The following is a 16,373-nucleotide window of genomic DNA, read 5'->3' on the forward strand; positions in this document are numbered from 1 at the left end:
TTATAATAAATTTATGAAATTGGTGCTAATCCATACTGATGGTTTTTGTTTTCATAACAAAAACCTAATGAAGATGTCATTAAGAAATGATCTTTTATTAGGATTTTCAAAATCATGAGAAAGAAGACCTAAAGTGTATTGATTGTAAATATGAATTAGTAATTAAAACATTATTTCCAAAAATAACATTGTTTAAAAAAACATTAATTACAGAAAGTGAAAACAATGGAACACTTAAAATGTTTCTTTATAAACTGTCATTTTTGGTAATAGTTTATTAGAAGTTATCCGTTATCAAACCTTGAGGAATTATGTAAATTCATTCGACTGTGATCATGCAATATGAGAAAACTAATATTTTTTTGTCTACAGTTATTAAATTGAGTATTATTTTTTCCAAAAAATTAAGATGGAAATTCAATACCTAGGAACAAATAGGAATGACCCACTTTATGTTAACATTAACTCGTTTTTGTTGTCTTAATTAATTTGTCTAATTTCTCCCAAGAAGATAACAATTGTAAAACAAAGTCAAGTCCATGTTGTCATCGCCTATCACCATTTCCTCAGAATATAAGACTGCAATGTAACACTAATAGCCTCTATTTGTACTGAGAGCTCTAGTCTCTGTGGGTCGATCTTTTGCTCAACACTGGGTAAAGCCAATGCAAACTTGTCCCTCTCTATCAGTCCTGAAAGTAGGTTTCTCGGCCCAAAACCTGTTTAAAGCGAGCGAGTGAGCTGATGGGAAAAGACAAGCTTTGCCCGAGGAAAAGTACCTCCTCACTGGTCTCTCTCTCTCTCTCTCTGTCTTGTACGGATGGCTCCCCTTGGTCTAAACCTCATGGTGTGCTGGTTAAGAGCGACAGCGCAGGGGTGGGCCGCAGCATGAGTTCTTTCACACTTAAAACGCGGGATAGAATTGTGTGTATGAGAGAAAGAGGGTGTAGATGCGTAGTGCTAGATCGGCTCTGTTGTGGAATGACTTACCTTTGTGTTCTCTGTAAAAATATGTGTGCGGGTGTTTATAGATATGCAAATTTTAAGTCTGAGAATATGGCTGCTGCTGTATCTCGGTTTGCTCAGAACTGCAACTGTGTAATACTTGTGGTAGTGGCATGGGAATCCAAGCTTTTGTTTTGTTTCATATGTGCAAGGGAGCACTTGTCAGTTCTTTTTTCTTGTTACATTTCAGAATATAAAAATGGACTTACACAAGTACCAGGGTAATGGCGAGTTATTATTATTCTTGTACATGTTTTCTTCTGGACACTAATGGCCACAATAATGGCCTCTCAACTAAATTGTAACTTCTAGAATTCCTACGATAATATACTTTTGCAGTTCTCAGTGCATTCTTAAAAAAAAGGTGCTTCAAACGGTTCTTCGATGCAATAGAAGAACTTTTTGGTTCCATAAAGAACCATTAACATCTAATGAACATGTCTGTTTCACCAAAGGGTCTTTGTGGTGAAAAAAGGTTCTTTAGATTGAGTAAGATTAAAAAGTAAGATGGAGATGGTTCCTTAAAGAACCTTTGGCTGAATGATTATTTTGTGGAACCATAAATGGTTCTTCTGTGGCATCGCTGCACAAGACCCTTTTAAGCACCTTTGTTTTTAAGATTGTTACATTCACAGACTGTTAAGTAAATTTGGTCTCAGAATTTTTTTTTCTATATTATTTTATATAATAAATAGAATTATAAAACATTTACAGGGGTGTCCATTAAAGTTTTTTCTTTATAAGTTAAGTTTGGTTTTAGACATTTCAGGGATATTAAACGATTAATCGCGATTAATCACATCAAAAATAAAAGTCTCTGTTTAAATAATATATGTCTGTGTACTGTGTGTCATGATTCTGCCTCGTCACATCATGTCTCTCTTGGTCTTGAGGCAAAATCATGACTGGATCCCTTGTTTTATGTGGAGAGAGACATTTTGACCCTTCTGGCCTTCCACATCCTCTTTCCAGGTCTCGTATTTATCATTAATTTAAATCTATATTAACATTTTTATATTTGATATTTTTCTTAAATTTATACATCTATGTGTTCATAAATACAAAATACAAATTACTTGGACAAAAAATCGCCCCTAAACCATTTTTTGTCTCTTATTGACTGATGTAATATTTCACCAAACTTGCTTAGAAACTTGCTAGAGAAAATAATTATTTTAATATTTCTAATATTTTTTAAATATTATTTTATAATACGCAAATGCTCTAAAAATAAGCATAACAATCATTTAAATTTATTTTGTGTAATAACACAAATGCGCTTTCTAATGTTGCTTAGAGACATTGAGCGAAATCATTAATTTCCCCTACAGATTGGTACACATATTATAATTTGCATGACCTCATTTATCTCCATGGAAACTTATATGGTTTGCATTCATTTGAAATAACAGTTGAACAGGCAAGAGTCCTCATGTCGGTTAAACTTTAATGTCTTTATTCCGTTAGATTAAACTAGAAGATGCTTACTCACGATAATCAAACTGTACCATCAGATAAATCCTAATAAAAGTTTATTGTTCTTCTCCTGCCTTGGGTTTACGCGGCAGCAGTGGCGTGTTAAAGCCAGTCACATCCTCAATGTCAGCATTAGCATCCATTATGAGCTTTATATTTGTGGTGGTGAACAACAAGGGATTTATGAGGGGAGTCATCACAAACGGGCCATTGAGAAGACAGTTCATGTAAAACTCGGTTATGAGAACCCCTGACACAGACCCAGACCCCCAGCCTCTCCACACACAAAATCCCTTTCACAGCACAATGAAGGAAAAGAATGCATTGTTCCATTTGAGTGAGCGCTGCTGTACGAAACGTTTCCAGAGCGTGTGAAAAGTAAATGTTGTCTCATCAGCTCTGTGTGGTAATCTGCCCTTGATCCTGTGATGGAGCACAGATTTTAGATGGCGGATATGATGGCCATGTTACCTCTCTCTCTCTCTCTCTCTCTCTCTCTATGTATTCTTTTTTTATCTTAATGATATTTTGCAGTTTAAATATAAGTCAAGTTATTACTGAATCAAAAGAAACCAACTGCTGTTTGATTGATATTAATTTTAATGCACAATAAAAAAAACTTGACTTTAGTTACCCGTTTTGCAAACAAACTCTTCAAATATAGTTTAGCAGCAATGAAGCAAACTGTAGAATTGTGGACTGAGACAAGCTAAAAAGAGACATCCAATTGAGCGTTCCATTTCTGTTATTCTGAATTTCAACATACTTGGAATTGTCCAATCAAATGAAATAACTGTTGAGTTGGATAAAAGAAAGTATTTTTTTTACTTTGAAGAAATAACACGAATGGGCTTGATTTTTTTTTTTTTTTTCGTTTTAGTTAGGTGTGTTATGTTTGTGGGTCTCGGCACAGTGCACAAACAGTCGTAATAAAGTGAGAGGTTTAGCAGAAGAGTTTCATGGATGGCTGAATATCACTATCAGTATAAAGCAGGGCCCTGAGCGAGATGGAGGGGTTTGGTAAAAGCTTCAGAGTTTGTTAAACAGACACTAATGTTTTGAGGCCTCTGTGATTCTCGCTGAACTTTACAGACTTTGAGGCAAGCAGATGATGTGTGGCTGAAGTATGAGAAATTATGATCAGTGCCACTCTTCGTGTCTAAAATGCCAAGAATGAATCATGTACCGTTTTTAGGGACCGGATGTTATAGTTGGCTTCAGATTTGTGCTCAATGAGCATCCGAGACCCCTTTGGACTTGTGTTGTATCCATGATGTGCAATAACGTGTCGATCTGAGCATGCACATATTCACCGGAGTTAAAAAAAAAAACAGTAGTGCGTCATTCCACCATTGTCGTGCGCAGAGCAGAGCAACCTAGGAGACAACAAGGAGAAAAGCAGCAATGAGAACATTTGTTAGATACTTGTGTGTTTGTGGCTGTGCATCTATTTGTGCACATTGCAAACGGAGTTGTGCATCCATGTGTGTTAGCCAAAGTGAGAGAGAGAGAGAGAGAGAGAGAGAGAGGTGAGGACTCTGAGGGAGAGAATAAGGAGGCAGGAACTCATGCACAACGGTTTAAGCAGTGCCAGGGGACGCAGATTAGACTAGAGGTGATCAGGAGGACAACGCTCGGTGTATTAAAAACAAGAGCAATGTGAGGAAACCAGAGGTCAGGGGGATTATACTCTTGTGCTTGTATAATTAAATGCTTATTGTATTGTTTTTTAATTTCTCTTTCTTCTGGCTTCCTTCACTGAACAAGCAAAACAGCATTAAGGAAAACTTAAAGTAATTTCTTGGAACTGGCGGCTAGTGGAAGTGCTATGATACTTTAGATCTGTTCCAAAAACGAAGCCGAAGCATCTGTAAATATACTCTAGCATTATTCATGAATACAATCACGACTGTGTTGGCCAAATACATCTCTTAGGAAAATGAACAATGGTTTTATTATTAAAGTGTAGTAAACCTGCTTTTTAGCAGATTCAATGGCATTTATATGACCATAGGAGTTTTATTACAAATGACAGGGTTAAACTATTATGGTTATTAGAGAACCAACAGTTTGGTTATTATAGTGAGACTTTAGTTAATTTGTGTAACAATGGTTTTACCTCAAATGACATTACATTGTCATTTACATTTGGGCATTTAGCAGACACTTATATCAAAAGCGATTTACACAGAAATTAGGGAACAATAAAGCACATTTTCACAAGGAGGCAATAACACAATAAGTGCTTATATCAAGATACAGTTGATAATATTATTAAAAAATTATATTATAAGGTAGTCAGAGACATCCATCCATCCATTTTTTACCGCTTATCCGAACTACCTCGGGTCACGGGGAGCCTGCGCCTATCTCAGGAGTCTTTGGGCATCAAGGCAGGATACACCCTGGATGGAGTGCCAACCCATCGCAGGGCACAGACATTCACTCATTCACTCACGCACTCACACCCTACGGACAATTTTTCCAGAGATGCCAATCAACCTACCATGCATGTCTTTGGACCAGGGGAGGAAACCGGAGTACCCGGAGGAAACCCCTGAGGCACGGGGAGAACATGCAAACTCCACACACACAAGTGTGTGTAGTCAGAGACAGTCAGAGACAATAGTCAGAGACAATTGTTTATAAATGTTGTTGATTTACTACATTTACCAAATTAACCTTAAAGATAATCTATGTAGTTTGTAGTTTTTATCACGCTGGTTAATGACAGTCGCCTTGTTTTTATACTGACATCTAGTGGTGTGGATGCTGCATTACACAAAAGATGTAAACACATTTGCATTCTTATAGAGATTAGTTGTTTCCAGTTTCCAGACGCTCGTGAGGTGACATAAAAGCTTTCATTAATCTCCTAAAATGCTTCATTTTGACATTGACATTCATGTATTTTTCAGACAATGCATTCAAAGCATTTTATCAAGATGTGAAAACATTTTATCAGTAGCCTATGTGTGTTCTCTGGTGTCAGTTAACACTTCATATAGCCTTTTGGCCTTTTTTTTGTAATATAATGGTTGAATTGGATTACAATGCGGTTTAATGTGTTTTGGAGAAGACCCTTGCTTTTCCGCTACATTTCCATCAATGAACATCAGCTGAGGGAAATCTTGATTATCCAGCTGTGAGACACCACAATTTATTTCCTCCACTATTTCATTATTTTTCCCTAATTTATGGCAGCTTGTGAAGGCACATTATGACATGATGAAATACGACACGGGTCTGACTTTACTCATCAGCGCGTTGACCTTATTAAAGCGTACAGGCTGTATTTGAACTAATACAGCTGTGCATTTATCAATGCTGAACACATGAAGCCACAGCAGCCACAGGCCTCCTGCTGGGAAATCAGTGTACTGCACAACTACAAATACAGGAGAAAGTGAACAGGTGTCGGTATGTTTTTCCCAGATCGGTCCCGTACTTTAGATGCTTCTCAGGTGTCCCGTCTTATTACAAATACAGGACGTTCCCCAGAAAAGCAGAACATCTGGTTATCCTAGGAGAACATATAAGTCTCACACGAAATGACTCCCCAACGTAACCTATAGTGGGTCCGCTCATAGATCTGTCTTAACAAGAAATGATTAAGTGGTCTCCATCACAAAAGCTAGACCACAAAGGCACTGTAACACTGCAGGCGTTGGCAGGAATAGAAGGTAGACGCATAGCGCCTTCCTCTACACAGAAAGAGAGTCCGGACAACGCCAAGCAAAGCCTTGTTAAAGTTTCATTGAACAGCTGTGCTGTTACAAGTGATTTATTTAAGAGGAAAAGCATGTACGCGCGAGAAATAGAGGTGAGAGTATGTGGTAGTGGGAGAGGGTTGGTGGTGAGAGATAGCGGTCGGGATGTAAGAAGTATTGATGCAAGGGAAATGGGGGATTTAATGGAAAGACGGAGATGGAGAGACACGGCCGTACTGCGTTTCCTTGCATTTGTAAGGAGGAGGTATATGATAAAAAGCTCTTTTTCTGGTTTAACCAAACATCTCATGTTGTTGCTTTGAAATAGAGCTGGAGTGGTGGAAATATAATGTGTTTTTTTTTCTCCATTTCTTACACCTTCTTTCTCATTTCACAGGCATACTCCCATGGCAACACGTCGGTTTGCCACAAGATTATATTTTCACATGCGTTATATGAACCTCAAACCTTGTTTTGGCAAGGACACATGCACACTCTTTTGTTGAGCTGTTAAACTGTTGCACTCATGTGAGATAAGGGCTTGTATCATTGAGTGGTAAATGGAGGGCTCTAAAAAGCCCTTTTCACTGTCCTCTTCTTTCTTTTCAACTCTCCTGTTAAACCGGTGCTTGTCTTATTGTATTTGACACCAATACAGTGTTGAAAGATTCCGATCATGGTTTGATCTTCGGAAGTTCTTGGTTTGACATTTATCCCCCCATCAAAGTAATTTACAGTGTCATTCTGTCGGTTCTGAGAGCGATGGCTGGAGAGTTAGGGGATGCTTGTCAAAATATATGCAAATGTAGATGAAAAACTTTTAGAAGCCATATGAAACTCAGATCTGATTATTACTTAATCCCAGCGTGAGTCCTCTTGTGGTTTCCACTGTTGTCAGACCTATTCCAGCATGCCGCATATACATTGATGGCCTGACAGATTGGTCCCGCTCACGTAACGAGTGACTTTCCTAAATGAAATACTGCTACTACACACTAAAAATAAGTTCTTGGCTGGAGATGGGAAAGTAAATACTTTTGAGGAAGAGACTGTTTGCTAATATTGGGGCATATAACACTTGACTAAATTTTATTTCTAAGAAGTATTAATTATAAACATGAGATTTTAGTAGAGATACACCGAGTGCCATCTGCCGAGACCGATTCGGACGATTAAATGAATATTTTTTATCTTTCTGAATGTTATCAATTCACATAATGACTCTTAATATTGAACATCAAGCTGGTGATGTTTCTTAACATTTACATGTACAGAGCAGAAATGTATTCATTTCTTCTTGATTTTCCTGTCCTCTATTGATTGACAGGACATATCGGCCTTGATCATCGGCTATTTTTAAACTATTTTATTGTCCGATACCGATTATTGGCCGATATATCGGTGCATCTCTAGTGTGGTTGTGGGTGGCAATACAAAAATAGTATTCGTATAATTCGTATAAATTCATACGATCTTATTTGAGCGTTTTAATTTGATTTACTTGAACGCCAGTGATGTTAGGTTTAGGGGTGGGGTTAGGGGGAGGGGCTTAAGTATTGCTTTTTTCTAGCCACCTCGTAAAATAGTTCCAGAAATCCAGCGAGACCAGGATGGATTAAAAAAATATTGTCTGCACGGCTCATTATGACCAAAACTATAAAAAACCATAATTTCCCTCTAATCTTTTTTCTTGCAATGTTGGGTCACGTCAAGTTAAGAGATTATTATTAATCGTCAACACATTGTTCCAGCTGTGCATCATATCATACACAAGTGTTATACTATCCAGAAATCTTTTGACATCATATTTTAGTGCAGTATGATTTCATACTCCTAATCTCATGACGGCTCATTTCTTTTCACTTATTGGTATTCAAGTAATGTTTAGATTGTTCTTCATCATAAATCTCTTCTTTGTTCTAAGCTTACCCTTTGCATGAGTTGTTTATATGCTCATATACGAATCATATATAAATCTAAAACATTTCACATCTCTACCCTGATGTGGGCAATGAAATGTCATGCGGCTGACGAGAGCTGGCCAAGGGTTCGAGGGCGATTTTCCTGCGCTTTGCAGCAGTTGGCAGGACTGAGTTCCGCTTGCCTTATCAAATAAATTGGAGAGCTGCTTTTTTCCCTATTGCCACGGCAGAAAAGGTTTTGGCTCACCCGAGGGTCTTCCGCCCATGCCTGGCGCTGATGGGAAAACTACTTAGAATAATTGCGTTCCAGGCGGGAGGTTTGCGAAGCGCAGCGTGGCTCTCTCTCTCATGCACTGTTGCCATGTATCTCTCTCTCTCTTTTGCTCAGTGCATCTCTCGGGCTCATTCTATCTGTTTCTCTACATTACGAGCGCAGGACCTTCCCAGTTTTTAAAAGAGATAGAGGGGCTGGTTCAGTCTGTCTTTGCGTCACCTCCGTTTTAAAGCCGATTATGTACAACTATGTGACATGAATCCACATGTAGCGGTTTTGATGAACTGTGTGCTGTTGGATGAGGGAGATATTTTAGAATATAATTATTATTGGTTTGTATTTATTTTGCTTTGCATAAACCTTAGAAATGCATTTGGATGAATTCGAATTTTACATAAATTTCAATAGTTATATATTATTGTCATGATATTAAAGCACGTTTCCTCGCATTTTCTTCACTGTAATGTAATACATCAAAGATTGCCATTATATTTTTTTATATGATATGGTGGAAGACTTGACATGATCTAACTCCGAATGACCTTCGTTGAGTTAAATGCTAAATCTTTTACCTTTTAATATTTGCCTCCTTTGATGAACGATCATATTTGCACAAATCCTCCCCGTCAGGTTCAGCCCCCCCCCCCCTATTCATTCTATCGTCTTCAAAAGTGACAGAGAAAGAGCATAATTCCCTTCCTCTCAGTGCCAGTGGGTCTCAATCCGTCTGTCTGTTTCTGTGGAACTGCCTTCTCGTGCTCAGCATCAGTGACAGATCGCAGTATTCTGATTTGTGCAGTAAACATCTGTCTGTGTGGATGCTACCTAGACAATTGAATGAAACGATCACGTACGGAGAATGAATCAGCCCAAAGGAGCATTTCATTGTTTAGAGGCTGCTCTTTCTTCGGCTCAGAAGACTTTTTTTATTGAATTCTCAATGTCTAATGTTTCATTTAAGATGTTTCTTTTAGAATTCCAGAGGACGTAAATGAGAAATAAAACTAGACACAAATGGGACAATTGTTAGGTGTTACTAATCAGAAGTAATCAGAAAGAGCTTTTATTGCCAAGTGTGCTTATATACACAAGGTATTTACTTGACAAATACATCAACTAATGTGGATAGCATCATTCTGATTGGTTTTCCTTCGAAGAATTTTGGATTTAACACCTCATTTTTGAGAATGTAGTCAATCCTAAATCAAAAGTCAATCAAAGACTTTTTCTTTTTTATCAACCCAATTTCTCAAAATGTTTTTTCTCCATACAATACAATTGAATAGCAACTCTCTACGATTTAAGACAAATCCATTGAATTCAAACAGCCACAAAGAAGTCATCTTGATCCTGATGCTCAGAAAAAAATCGTCAATGAATTCCGGATTATGTGGACACAGAGGATTTATTAACATGTGTCCTTTTTAATGTTTAAAGGAACAGATGTTTCCGTGACACGCACAAATAAGTAAACACTCTTCTTTGCGTGTAGTGACTGTATATTGTGACTGCGGAACTGCATCAATCATTTATTTATGTAAAGGGGGCCTCTCTGCAGTGCAACTAATGGAAAGCCCTGATTCTACAAATGGGTGGAGAAAAAAACTTTACTGGCCCGATTTAGTCGTTGAAGTGCGGGACAGCTTTTTCAGTAATGCAGTGGGAGAGAGATCGAGAGAGAGAGAGAGAGAGAGAGAGAGTCTAATGCCTCTGAGACATGCATCTGCTGACATTTCTCATCTTGCTTGTTTGTGTTTCTTTACAGAAATTTTTATGGTAAGAGTCTGCAGCGAAGACTACAGTTATTCATCACTGCTCATATGTTTCACACGGCTGCGACAGGCCACTCTGGTGTCTGCTCATTATTTTACATGCAGAAACTTAAATTCTAGGTTTAATTGCCTGGGTCATTGAAGAGGTGGAAAGGCGAATGGAATTTTTAATCCGTGTGTAACTGTGTATTACACAATGAATAAATGAAGCCTTGGCCTCTGCATGAAAATATCTACAGCGAATTTACACTGTGGTGGTTAATGCTCTGTGCATAAATATTTCATTGGTTCGAAATTGATTTTGTGTAGTTCTGCTCAAAAGTAATAGAGATGTCCAATTTGCGAGTAAATTGTTTTCTGAGTTTGTTCTTTTTAACAAATCGCTCAAACCGGTTCACCGATAACTGTAAATGATTCATAAGCACCCAGGTTGGAATCAACATGTTTATCCAAAGGACTGTAAGTGTTTTGGGAAATGATCTGTCTTGAAAACCCTGTTGGAGTACAAAGCTTAATTGTGATTGTATATGTGAAGGCTGTCATATAGTATTTCATTTAATATGATGACATATTCCATACGTAATATTTCAAAAGGATGCGTAAATGTGTCATTTTAATTTTTAATGGAACGGCTGTTTCCGTGACATCCACAAATATCAAAACTTTGTCTTTCTGTGTGATATTTTTATGTTGTGCCATACATAATTTATCATAGACGCATAAAGGGTCTATTGCTGTTAAATAAACGTTGGATTAAGACATGTTGACTCAATGCAAATGATGTGATAAATTGTGATCAATCATGTGATTGAAGTCCCAACCATTAAAATTGATCATGTAATGGCCTTTTGTAAATCTGAGAGCCGAGAGAGGGTTATTGTTAATTAAAGTGAACCCTGTAAGGCTTTTAAGATAGAGTAATTCAGCGCTATGCTTAATAAATTGAATGATCTTATTGTACACAGTATTTGCTATCATCAACCAAAGCAGCCTGTCATTCTCTGCTTTCCGGCGTTTTGCAACGCAGTGTGAAGTGCCACGTCCGAACTCTGTAATGATCTCTCTATCGAAAGGCTTGTGTTTGATTTTAAGCCGTCAACCCTGATTATTGCCAATAGTTATATATTAAATCTCATTTATATAACAGTGAAGCGGGTCCTATGATCAGCAGAGCCTTGTTTGATGGAGGTGCTGAGGGGCTGAGATAAGGTTATGTTGAGGGAATTGTTGAAATGGGTGACTGAAGCCCCTGCTATTGGTCACGGTCCACTCCTCAAAGCGGCGAATGCCTTTTATCAGGTAACTGCAATTGGAAGCAGCAGTTCAAAGAGAAAGGAGATGAATTTTTGGGGTTAACCTGTTTGAGGTTAATCCCATAGACAGATTGCGCTATCAATGAACGTTTCGTCTTGTTGCAAGCATTCGTTCAACCATTTAATATGGATCCTCTAGGTTTCCAAAGAGCCATTAAATTGCTGTCCAATAGAACGAGAAAGTGAAATTCTAAGCTAGATGTTAAAAGAAAGCAATATGCCATGAGAGGCTATGTGTTAGTGATTTTACGTTTAAGGGGGTTTTGGGTACGACAAACATACCCTAACCGTTTTAAAAACACACAATGGCAAAATAATAAAACACTAGGGTTTTATCTTTACATTTATGAATAATATTTCATAAACAATAACAAATTATCCACCAAGTAATGTAGTGGCAGCCTAACTGGATGTTCAATATTTAATGGTTTATAGTCATGTTGGTTAATAAATTTAATAAAATGTTCAGTAATATAGAATTGTCATGAGCGGTTTCAAACCACACATTTTGCAAGAAAAGTTGTTTGTCAATAACACTTCTATACATCCTTAGAGCACTTCCGGTTTTGGTATTTTTAAATCTTATGATTAAATCTTTAAGATATTTGTTTAATATTTTAAAGGGGTTATAAATATGCTGTTGGTTATATTTTGTTTAAACGTTTAAAAAAACTGAAACAGGAAGTTCATCTGCACCAGCGTTGTACATCAACCAAAGAGGTCTATACATGTATTCTGACCTTTGACCCCTTACTTTTAAACGGATGCTTAATTTGTGGACTACTGTTTAATGGAAACACAATAATAAAACCTACAAAAATCACAATGGACAAATAACGTATTCAGTCTGTGGCTGAACATGTAACTCCCACTACTACAGGACATGATGTTGTCATCATGAGCAGGGCATCACCATTTTCTGTCATCCTCTTTTTCTTATCCTTCTTCCTCTGATTCTATATCTAACTTTCCCTTTACGTCTCATCCATGTCCCTCTGTCTCTGTTATTTAAGTTCCATGGCAGATGTATGAGGGCAGAGATTCCGATAGCAGTCAGTAACCAGAGGCTAAAAACATGCACTTTTTCGCATGTCTTGTGTCGTTGCACCTTTTCGAGGTGTTAACCAGAAGATGTATGCTGCCGCAAAAACACAGACTTTCATCTTGTTAGACTGAACCCTGTTGGAAACACAGCGCCGTTTGAAGTTCTGGATTCTTTGAGAGATGTTCCGCAGGGACATGATCACATAAATATGGCTTCAGATTGGAGAAAAGTCTGATGTTTTTCAATTTGATGGGACAATGGGGATATGAGAGGCATAGAAGCTTTAGTAGGTATAAAAAGGAGTTGATTTTTTCAGATGTAAGCCCTCAGACATATTTGGTTATAAATCAAATTCTGTAAATCAACATCTATATGAGTGGAGATATGCTTTTTTAAGCAGAGAGATGTTTTTGTAAACGGTACATTTGTGCGTGCGTGTGCGTTTAGCATAGTAAACGTAGTACTCAAAATAAAAATATCTGAATTATAAGAGTTGTAGTATAAAAAACATTGATTTAAAGATTTAAATAGGCTGTGATCACTTTCTTGGCGCTGAATAAAAAACAAATCTTGATTTTTGTTCAGACCCTCTATGTCTGTTTTACAGGGTGAAAGCTAAGAAAGGAGTGAACCTTCTGAGCACCAAATCCAAGAGTAACCAGTGGAAGGTGCAATGGGACGTGCAGTCTGGAGCCAAACACTCCATTGCCACAGTGGAAGTCAGCAAAATCAAAGGAGAGCCCGGGTAAGTATGTAAATGTTGAATATTGAATGTTAAATATTGAATAAGCGGACATGCTAAACATATATAAAACTGTACAGATTAGCATACATATTCAGGTTTATTTATCAAGCCGAGAGCATTGCATTGTCGGATACGGTGTTCCCTGCCGTTGTTACACATCGGTAGTTCATCGGTTTGTTTCAAGCAGACGGAAAAATTGTAGTTTACTGCAGAAAAGGGAATATTAGTGTATGCTCTTCCAAACAAATCCCTGGAGTAAATCTCATCATCAGTGGAGTCGAGTATTATTTACCTTTTTTTCAGTGAGGTCAAGACGAGATTACCACCAAGGTCATCTAAATTAAACATCACGTTGCTTTGTTTGTGTTGCTAAGACTCTTAGTCGCTGTATGAAGTGGACCTTGTCAGAAAATCTTTCTCATTCTGTCAGACATGTGAAATGACCATGTCAGTCACCTGCAGAATTAAATTACTTACCTGCTTTTCCTGACAAACACTGTGTTTCCACAGCTGTAATTATATCTGTTTTTATCCATTGGGAGATTAAGGGTTGTCTTTAAGCGCGTAACTGAAAAGTACACTGAATGGTCTTAATTTGCAGCGGATGTCGAAAACAAAAGACCGTATATAATGATGAAAAGAGCTTTGAGGACAGACTCTTTTAACATGCGGAGAGAAGTTTTTGGTTACTCTTGTTAAGAGCAGTAGAAATATGAGGATACAACATAATAAAGCTATTTCAGGCTATTGTTATGAAAACTGTTTTTAATATCACATTTAACAGTTTGTTACATATACAATCGCGGAAACAATAATTAAGAGAGCTTTCCAAAATAAATGTTTGTTTTTCTGAATTTACCTTTTCTAGGTACATGTTTAAGTAAAAATATTTGAGCTGTCAAACGTTGAATCACGATTAATCGCATCCAGAATAAAATTTTGGTTAAGTTAAGTTTTTTTGTTCCATCTTTTTTATTGTTTCATACTTAAATTGGCTCCTGTTATAGTCCTCAATATGAAACATAATTACTTTACTTTGTAATGTTGTGATTTGGTGACCAAAAATTTAATTTCAGGACCTGCTAACATTTTTCTAAAAATTCTATTCAGTGTATTCTTGCTTTCTCTCAACAACCACATTTATCACCTTATAGTACACAGTAATCGCTCTTTTTGTATGGAAGTTAATAACAAAGGTTAGCAACCAGGAAAGAATCACAGTTTGTGTGCACCATATAGTGTCTGACACATTGTCAAGCATCGGTGTGACAGCAGCCTGTGGAGGGTGTTGCTTGTTATTTCTAATATGAGTTTAAATACATTTACACGTTTCACCACAGCTAACAGAATATTCTGCTTGTTTGCAGACTTTGTTTCTTATTCCTTTTTTGACTGGACTTCTCTTGTGAATAGATGATTATCAATACAGGTTTATTTCTAAAAGTCATTTTTTTCGTAAGCAATTTTTAAGTCTTGACACACACAAGCTATTAAGTATTACATTTTTTTTGCACAGGACAAAAAACACATGTGGACCTTTGGTGCCGACATACAGTACCTCAATATTTAAAATAATTGTTTTAACCCAATTGTAACAGTAAAGAAATTGAGAAATGAAAAACTAAATTCTCTAATAATCTAAAAGGGCAAAACACAGAGATCCTGGGAATACAGTTAAACTCTTTTGTTTATATACTTTCACTCTTGTCTGCTGTTTTTTGCAAATCAATACCATTTCGTTCCTTTAAAGACTTTTCTCTTCTGGCCAGTTTGTTCTGTCCTCTGAATAATCGGATTCTCTTTTTCTAGCTAATTTTTTAATATGTCTGGCCAACCCCCCCCCCATATTCTCTCACTGTCTGTCTCTTCTAACATTGCAAATGTGGTTTACAGCTCTTCTCTGAGGCAATGCCAATATTATTTGTCAATATAAGACAGCATCATCATTCCATTAGTGTATTTTCCATTAGAGATGCAGTTTGCTTTGCTCACCCGTGCCAATTCTTTGTTCTCTCCTTATGTTTCAGCACTCCAGAGTTAAGCAAGCTTAAAATTACTCCAAATGCAGGATGTTTTGATGGCTGGCACTGGCGCTGGCAGCCAATTGTTGACAGGACTTTTCTCTGGCCTCTGTCCTGTTGTGCAGGACGATCAATTCTCAGCAACAGCTAGATAATTAAGGCAATATTAACTTTGTTAATGCAGCGTCCAATGAGAGGAACGCAAGAAAAGCAAACACATCTGATAGAGATTGATTCCCATTTTGCTTCAAATACTTCCTACCACAATAATGGAGAAGTCATTAAAGTTTAAATGGGACGGTCGCTCCAAAACGGGCTGGAGGTTGGAAGAGGCTACATTGATTTCAAGCCACAAATTAGTTAATTAGGGTGGTTACAAAATAATATGAGATTGATAGTTCCTGGTTGCTGATTGGCCTGTTTTTTGGGGCAGGCCCTCAAAAATGCAAACATCACGTGTTCTCATCTCTTTTTGAGGCAGGCCCTCAAAAAACTGCACACAAAGAGTTGGACCTGATGATGTGTAGAACTTAATAAGAGATGACAACACGTGATGTTCACATTTTCAGATTCTGAATTATTTGTTTCTGTGGCAACAACATTTTGTTTATGTTCACATTAAAGTCCCGGTGAATCGGAAGTCACGATTGACTTGCATTGTTCTGTATTTCAGAGTGAAACACGAGGTTAAATAATAAATGACAGCAAATTGAATGGATCTAGAAAAGTAGGCGGATCCAGAAAAGAACTGGCAACAGATTAACAGTTGAAGAGGAGGCTTGCCGATGTTTTGTCCAAGCCACCAAACTGACGTAACAAGGAAGCCTGTCATTCCAGAAGTTAACAGATTTTTTTGAAAGGTTACAAAGACACAAATCTGTGAGAAATATAGTAGACTTTCTAGTCTGATTTTATAGGAGAATATAATAATTTGCCAGATCTTGAACGGGAAGAAAAAGTAAAATTCCGAAATTCAGATACATCCCACTGGAGGAAGATGTGCGTCTGCAGCACTGACACATGACTCATTCCCAGCACACAACATTTCGATAACTCTGCAGCAATTTTCCGTGAGCATTTCCACTCCCAC

At 37.4% G+C, this 16,373-nt stretch overlaps 1 protein-coding gene across 2 annotated transcripts in view; it reads left to right on the forward strand.

The window, feature by feature from the left end:
• The window catches only part of tmem132e (transmembrane protein 132E), a 230,290-nt gene that overhangs the window by 181,627 nt on the left and 32,290 nt on the right, over positions 1–16,373 (forward strand). For both annotated transcript variants that reach the window (XM_056747008.1, XM_056747007.1), the window contains exon 3: positions 13,125–13,262. In XM_056747008.1, the coding sequence (XP_056602986.1) occupies positions 13,125–13,262 (138 nt within the window). The remainder of the gene's footprint in view (positions 1–13,124; positions 13,263–16,373) is intronic.

The sequence above is a fragment of the Triplophysa dalaica genome, chromosome 4 (assembly GCF_015846415.1).
Source record: "Triplophysa dalaica isolate WHDGS20190420 chromosome 4, ASM1584641v1, whole genome shotgun sequence".
Taxonomy (NCBI): Eukaryota; Metazoa; Chordata; class Actinopteri; order Cypriniformes; family Nemacheilidae; genus Triplophysa; species Triplophysa dalaica.